Below are 8,478 nucleotides of genomic sequence, written 5' to 3' on the forward strand. Positions count from 1 at the left end.
AGTTGTGCAGTAAACATTACCACTATTTTTACTGCACGGCTCACAGTAACTATACCTTAAACATAGCGCTGCCTTGTTGATATTTATGTGCAGTGAACACACGTGATTGTCCACAGCCGATTACAGCAAGCTGTCCAGATCATGAAGCAGCATTCATTTAAAATAAATATATAATGCAAGAAAACAGGAAAATGAGAACATTGAATTTTGAGTTTTGACCGACACTGTGTTTTAATGTGCTGTAATGTTATTGTACATGTAAAAACATTTTTTTTAATCCCATTGTCTCCCCAATGTATAAGGCCAATTACCCAGCCCACTCATTAGGACTCCCCCATCACTAGTGAGGCCCCAACACCAGGAGGGTGAAGACTAGCACATGCCTCCTCCGATACATGTGAAGTCAATCACTGCCTCTTTTTGAACTGCGGTAACAGGCACAGGATGTGCAAAAGAAAACCTGTAAGGAGAAGGAGAAGAAATGCACTAGCATGCAAACATATGTTACACTTATTATATTTAGTTTAGTCTGTGGTGAACTTTAATTCTTTAGTAACCGATATGATATTTTAGTAATATTTTTAGTATTTAGTATTTTAGTAATGTCAGTATACACTGCTTTAGCAAAGCAGTTTAAAGCCTGACAGGGTTTAACAATAAGCTTTTTGCCAGCAAACGCTGGTCCTCCTGATTTAAAATAGCAAAAAAAAAACACAAACAGATGTGGTTCTAGTACTGTTTACACTGTTAAAGAAACTGATTGGATGGTTCAGCCTATTTTTATACACATGGTCATAACAACTTAAGCTGGCTTTTTATTTGCCAATTTCTCATACTGGTAATAAAAAAAGCAAAGGAACTTCTGCACCACTAGGAAGGAACTGAAAGCGGACAGTTTTATGGTCTGTGACTCAGACTGCACAAATATAATTACCGTCTTTTACACACTATGAAAACATCAAAAAGCCTGATTAACATTTTGTGTTTGATAAAATCCTCTATATGGAAAAAGCTCATTGAACAGTTACTAGACTCCTCAGTTTGCTTACATTTTAAAAAAGTAAGCATTTTGCAGATAAACCTCTATCTAAATTAACCTAAAATAAAAAGTGCTGCGTTGGCCGGGAATCGAACCCGGGTCAACTGCTTGGAAGGCAGCTATGCTCACCACTATACCACCAACGCGTGGCGGAAATCTTGTCGAGCCGGGTTCATTAAAACCCAAACCAGGGGAGGCGCTGCGCCTCGACTCCACAGTGATGCTACTACTGTTATTATTATTGCCTACTGCGGTGTTTAGTGCCGCATCTCATGCTGTAAGCGCTGTAAAATCACTCAGAGCCGATACAGATACAGCAGATACAGAGCGCCGCGCTGATCCCCAGAATATTTACAATATTTCTTATACCGCGAATTTTACTCATATCTGATCCGCGCGCGGGAGACTTTTATTTATTAAACCGCGAGATTAGATCAGCGTTAGCTTAACACAGCTAACAGCGACTATGCTAAGCTAATGCTACGCGATACCTAATCAATTGTGAACGACAGTTAAGTAATTACTTATTATTTAACTACATTATTACAGGTTTTATTTATAATTTCTTTCTCATTTAGTCTGGACTGTTCATTTAAGATAACCAGGAGCTAAAACAGCCAGATAGCGTACTACCGTAGCATTAGCTAGCGGTAGCTAAGCTAATTAACAGACATCGGCATTCGCGCCATTAAAGAACTAAGTTAGTTAGGTTAAAGTAATACATTTGGTAAGTTAACTAAATATTATCTAAAGAGGCTAAATTAGGAAAATGGATTTATTTGGAGATTTACCGGCGCCAACTAACGCAGGTCAGTCCCCTCTCTGTTAGCTAGATCATTTTCTCCACAACATTTAACATATGCTTTATAATCTAGCTTTAGTTCTGCAGTTCTCTGATAATAAACACTGTAATATTAGCTAGTTATGTATTTAGGGTTAACTCTCTATGCAATGATGTTTTACTCTGGCCACAGATTAGTACATCATTCCGTTGCATCCCATTTAATTCTTAATATATGTGCATAACGCGATGCATAATCTACGTCCAGTACAATGAGGCTTCATATACAAATTGGTCATAAATAGTTAAAATATGTAGTTAGTTAACCTACAGTTCTGGATCACTTCAGTTTCTAAATCAATTTCTCAGATTTTACTATTTATATGTAAGTTAACCTATGTGCTTGGGTAAAATGAACATGGTGTTTTTTCTGTAAACTACGGACAACATTTGTCCCAAATTCCAATTTTTCTGGTCATTTAGAGCATTTATTTGCAGAAAATGAGAACGGGATAACAAACAGAGCTTTTAGACCTCAACTAATGCGAAGAAAACAAGTTCATACTCATAACGTTTTAAGAGTTTAGTAATCAATATTTGGTGGAATTGCCAAATAATCACAGTTTTCATGCATCTTGGCGTGTTCTCCTCCACCAGTCTTACACACTGCTTTTTAATAATTTTATGCCACTCCTGGTGCAAAAATTCAGGCAGTTCAGCTTAGACTAAAACAATGTTTTTTTTTTTTTTCTTTCTTCGGGCAACATTATTTAGCTAGATGATGATAAAGCAGCGGTGATTTATATAGTAAAATCTTCCAAATAGTGGTGTGATTTATTTTTTCCCCAAAAATATAACACATGCCACCGAGGGTTAGCGATATTTCTACATTTTGTGGTAATTTAGGTTAACTGTGATGAAAACCTGCCCCATGTTTCCTTTAATTGTAATGTAGTATTTTTGTAACTTGTGTAAGGAATTCATGGTTTTATTGTTGTGTGAAACTTAATTATTTTTGACCTCAAAGACGTAATTTTTTACCTAAAAATGTATAATTAAAGTTATCTTCAATTAATTATATTTTTATATATTGTAATTTCAATCTGACAGTTGTTCTTTACAGTGTGTTACAATATTATATTGAATGCATAATAAAAGGAATATAGAAATGCTCCAAAATTAACTTTACTACAAAATTACTACTGTAATTACTATATTTATCTACATTTTATGTGATGAAATGACATATAATTCCAGTAAACATGAACCATGAATGCTTGTCACATTTGAAAATATACAGTGAGATACTGCTTAAAACCTGTGATTAGGGATTGCAATTTTTGAGCACTAGTGTTTTAATTTAATGTAATAGTTCTGTAGCGTACAGAGCTGTAAATAAAATAATCTTTGTAATGATAATAATCAGTGAGGTAAAGTGGTGCTGTAATGGGTTGATTTGCTGCAGGATGTAAAAACGAAGCATCTCCGGTGGAGGAGAAGACAGAGGAGATGGATGAGAAGGTGGAGGAACGAGGGGAAAAGAGGAAACGAGACGGAGATCTGGACCAGCAGCAGGTGGAGGAGAAAGATGAGGCAGAAAAGAAAGTTTGTAAAGGTTTTCAGCATTTTCACACAAACACTGCAGTGTGTGTTGCAGAGAGAGTGTGTTTATAGTGTGTGACTAAGTTGTGTGTGTGTGTGTGTGTGTTATATTAGGACTGGCTAAGCTGAAGGGTGTTGTAGCAGCGAGGCGTGGAGAGCGGGAGGAGATGCAGGATGCTCATGTTCTTCTGCCAAACCTCAGTGAATGCATGAAGACCCTACCAGCACAAGTGTGAGTAAAGATCTGGAGATAAAGCCTTACACAATGGAACATAATATATTCTACTAATGATTGTGTCATTTATTCATATATATGTTTAGTTATTTAGTGTGTAGATGTTTTAATGTCTGTGTGTGTTTAGGTCAAGGTTGTCGTATTTTGCTGTATTTGATGGCCACGGTGGAGCACGAGCTTCTCAATTTGCTGCTGAAAATCTGCATCACACAGTGATCAGCAAATTCCCTAAAGGTAAAAACTCTAAAAACCCTAAAGGTCTCAACCCATCAATTATCAATAATCAGTCAAGCTTGATTGTCCTTCAGAATAACCCAGATTTTACCACACTCACCCTTTCATACACTGTTTAACTAAACAACTGATTCTTCAAAAGTTGTTTGTGAAAAATAAATCACATAATTTATATGTGATTTGTCTTAGTAAGCTTTTTTTGTGAGCACACCACTGGAAAATTGAAAATAAACCCTGACATTTTTAGTTAATATAACCATTTTACATGATTGTCTCTGTAATTTTTATTATGAGACAACTTGGAACAATATTGATGCTGTTTACACCTGGCATTAATGTGTTTTTAGTGATCAAATGTGGATTTCACTTTAAAACACCCTGAGGTTTGGTGATCAGATTATGATCAGATCATTCAACCACTAATGCGTTTTTACTGATCGGATTACCATCAGACAGGTGGAATACATTTAATGCAAGTAATTTTTACTGTGCATCTTGCATCCTCTTTTCCTATTACTCTCTATCTGTCTCTTTTTTTGTTTTATGTGTAGATAAGAGCATTAATAAAGAGTGAATGGATACTTGTGGCTTAAGCAGTCACATTTCCTGATGTTATGGGAATATGAGAACTACCACAGTCTCCTGGATTAGGAGTATTTGATTAAAATTATTGTTTACAGGAAGCAAAACAGAAATTATGTACATGTTGGTCTGATTTTATACATTTGACAAGTTTAAACATTATATCACAATATATTGAGATACTGTCTGCAAAACGATGCAAAACGCAGGCTAATGCTGCATGTAAACAGGCCTGGAGACTCTGCATTGAGCTGCTGGGGTGCAGTGAGGAGTCGAGGAAAGAAGAAAAGTTTAAGGCTAACTATTACCACTCAAAAAACCCTATTTTGGTACTATGCCCTTTTTGACAAGTGTGAAGTTAATATTTAACTCCAGTCTGATTATTCTTCATTTAAGTTTTGATATCAATGTCAGGTAGAGAATTGTGGGCTGAGTTTTTGTTTGCACTGTTATTGTTTGAGTAGAGAATCAGAGCAGGTTTTGATTTGTGTGCAGGAGACGTGGAAAATCTGGATAAGCTGGTGAAGAAATGTCTTCTAGATTCATTCAGGCAGACTGATGAGGACTTCCTGAAGAAGGCCTCCAGCCAGTAAGTGTGTGTGTGTGTAAACACACTTGGTGTACCAGTGAGCTGCTTATTATCTAAGGTTTAAGTGCAACAACATAACACACACAAACACTTAAGCCTAAGTCTTGTCTTGCAGGAAGCCAGCATGGAAGGATGGGTCCACAGCTACGTGTCTGCTTGTTGTGGATAATGTTTTGTACGTAGCCAACCTGGGGGACAGCAGAGTGAGTGCCAGACCTTTAAAGCAGCATTATATAACATTTCTTACCTTAAATTCTTTTTAATTCTCCATTGATCTGTAATAGCGGGAATTCAGGCTTAGAATGCCAGAAACTGTGCTGTGTAATGACAAGAAGAAATGACTGCAAGCTCAAAAAAACACTGTATAACCCAAATCATATCAGTATAAAATCCTGTAAAATTAATGTATTCCCTCAGTCTACGTTTTTTCACTTTTTCGGTGAAGGTTTTATATTTCTATTTTTTGCTATGGATGTCCCTGGTCTAATCATGTGATTGTAAAGCAGAAAAGCTTGCATGAGTTTTCTAGTCCTGTATGAAGCGATAGCACCTTATAACATATCCACATGACATCACCAAATGCACACCACAAACACGGCATGAAGAAATAAAAAAAAAAAAACAGCGGTTTAACTCCAAAGTACTCTCTAAACAATACTCTCTGATTAGTGAACTATACAAGTAACAAAACAACTGATTCTAAATCTGTAAAGAGCATTATTGTATTGTCATAAATTTGTGTTTATTTACTATTTAAATTATACATATGCTAAAATCTGAAATAATGCTGTCTTGTGTAGGTGTTGTAGTTTTATGACTATATGAGTGAGAAGGGAGATATGCATGCAGATTCAGTCAGTTATATATGTTTTGTATCTGACGTGTGCTACTTTAATTTACAATGGAAGATGCTAGGCTAACGCTGCTAATAAACCCTGATTTACCTTCATATGTGTGTGTGTTACAGGCTGTGTTGTGTCGTATAGAGCAGACGGACAGTGGTGATGAAAACTGTGTAACTCTGGCTCTCAGTAAAGAACACAACCCCACCATCTATGAGGAGCGCATGAGGATACAGCGGGCTGGAGGGAGTGTCAGGTGTGTGTGTGTGGAAGGTTGTGTGATTGTGCAATAGTGAAATATGTAGAAGTATTATAGGGCATTTTGACACCTGTAGTTTTGTAGGTTTCTCTGGTCTGGTCTGTTATATTTGATAGTCTGTTTGGATCAAGGTTGGATCGTAACATTCTCATTACAAACAAAACTGCTGCAGAGTTAGATAGTGCTAGTGTAAAAACACCCATAGACAATACTTTATTACTTAACAAATGCTTAATGTGTGTGTGTGTGTGTGTGTGTGTGTATGTGTGTGTGTGCGTGTGTAGAGATGGACGTGTGTTAGGTGTGCTGGAGGTGTCCCGCTCTATAGGTGATGGTCAGTATAAACGCTGTGGGGTGATCTCCACACCCGACCTGCGTCGCTGCCAACTCACCCCAAAGGACCGGTAAAGCGCGCATACAAACACACACACACTCTAACTGAACCTGTTCATGTCTTTGTTCAGTGTGTTAAGTCTGTGTAATACAGGCTGGGTTGTTTGTGTGTTTAGGTTTGTAATCCTGGCCTGTGATGGACTTTTCAAAGTTTTTTCTGCAGAAGAAGCCATTAAATATGTCAACAAGATCCTGCAGGTAGGTGTGCAGATGTTATGGAGAGCAATCTAATCCTAATAACTATTTGCAGGGTGTTCACACCTTTGCAAAGGCCACAATGATTAAGAGCAGGGTTCCCAGCCCCTGTTCTACACATATACGTTTTATGACACATAAACACTACAAAAGAAGAAAAATCTATATCAGATACATGATCTGATTTTAAAGCTCAGTTTACAGCTCTGCTCTTAGAATGACAGAACCTGGTGAACCAATTACAGGCCATAGAGTTTGTTTCATTATATTTTGAAATGATTTTTTTAGTTAAAAAAATACTTACAGTCTCAACATCAACCAAACTATTTGTGGTATTTTTTTTGCTTAAAATGAACTGAAAATACAAAATTCTTATTTTCCCATTATTTTTATAGATTGTTTATAATGTAACTCAAAACAGCCTCTGATATTTGGCTACATATCTGTGTATATATTGTACAGAATTATTCCTGTTTAATTCACACTTCCCTCAGCAGGACAGCGGCGTGGACGGTAAGGCAGGGCAGACGCTGGAAGAGGCGGGTCGTTACGAGGAGGCCTGTCAGCGATTGGCCAGTGAGGCTGTGAGGCGGGGCTGTGCGGACAACGTTACTGTTATTCTTATTTCCATCGAGTTCTGATCAATTTTTGCATCCACACATACACACACACATGCGCACACACACACACACCATATACACGCACTCACACACCATATACACATACACAGGACCTGACCACTGAAATTAAACAATAATTTTTGAGTTTCTTTTTTTATGTGTCACTTTATAATGCATTTTTCATCATTTGTGTGTAGTTACATTAAAAGTAATTGAAAAAATAATAAAATGTACATGTACATAAAATGACATTCTTTGGTTCCTGTTTATTGTTTTTATCCCTTAAAGGACCATTAAGGATGTAGTTACATGATCAGGATGTAATATCAGATATTAAAGACACATGCTAAGTACTGGCAGCTGTTGGCAGCAAAGCTTCAGTCAGGATATTCTTTTTTGAACTATGTGGTAGGGAAATTTGTGTGGGTTTTAGTATCAGAATCTGACAACTGCCAGTCCCCCAGTCCCATTTCACACCCGAGTTGCCAGGTATAGAACAAAACATCACCAAACAGTGTGCTGCAGCCATGGGAACGGGAGAGCTGGCTATTGTTGTGCTTAAAGATAATCTGAGCTTCAGTAAGGTTGCTAACCGTAACTGGGTAATGTATCACCCCCTGTAGCGTAGTAGTTGCAGGATTTTTTTTTTTTACATTAAAACGTATATATTCACTGATCAACTACAGAGTAAGACTTGTCTCTTGTCACTGTGTGTCAATCTGGCAACCTATATGAGGTTAGCTTTAGCGGAGTAGTGGGTGGGGCAGAAAACTTTTATGTAAAAGGGTGATTGTATTATTTTGAGTACATCTTGAATTTTTAAAGACAGTAGTTCACAAAACACAAAATCCATTACATACATTAAAATCACAAGCAGGTAACCCTCCACATTTCTCAAACACCACAATTTGACAGCTACTGCTTTCTTTTAGAAACAATTGTAGTAAAATTTAGAGCATTAAAAACTTCTGAATTATTCCTGATAATTGGCTTTCTTTTGATATATTCTGCTTTTTCCCATATGAATTTATGAAACTGCATTTTATTCCTCACTTTTGTCCTGTATTCTTTTCACACAAACTTTGTGGTGAGATGTACTTTTTATTT

The 8,478-nt window shown here is 36.9% G+C and overlaps 1 protein-coding gene across 3 annotated transcripts; it reads left to right on the forward strand.

Annotated features, from left to right (window-relative positions):
- Positions 1-1,252: 1,252 nt before the first annotated feature.
- On the forward strand, positions 1,253-7,620 carry LOC103041219 (integrin-linked kinase-associated serine/threonine phosphatase). Of its 3 annotated transcripts, none has more exons than XM_007237904.4 (10): positions 1,253-1,848; positions 3,286-3,435; positions 3,537-3,654; positions 3,785-3,891; positions 4,969-5,062; positions 5,178-5,265; positions 6,030-6,160; positions 6,448-6,567; positions 6,673-6,754; positions 7,246-7,620. In XM_007237904.4, the coding sequence occupies exons 1-10, from the start codon at positions 1,809-1,811 to the stop codon at positions 7,390-7,392; spliced, it is 1,077 nt and encodes a 358-aa protein (XP_007237966.3). In that variant the 5' UTR covers positions 1,253-1,808; the 3' UTR covers positions 7,393-7,620. The 3 variants fall into 3 exon arrangements, with proteins under 3 accessions (XP_007237966.3, XP_015458134.3, XP_049322850.1); XM_015602648.3 differs by having other exon boundaries at positions 7,249-7,620; XM_049466893.1 differs by having other exon boundaries at positions 1,292-1,316.
- Positions 7,621-8,478: the final 858 nt, after the last annotated feature.

This window comes from Astyanax mexicanus, chromosome 18 (genome assembly GCF_023375975.1).
Source record: "Astyanax mexicanus isolate ESR-SI-001 chromosome 18, AstMex3_surface, whole genome shotgun sequence".
NCBI lineage: Eukaryota > Metazoa > Chordata > Actinopteri > Characiformes > Acestrorhamphidae > Astyanax > Astyanax mexicanus.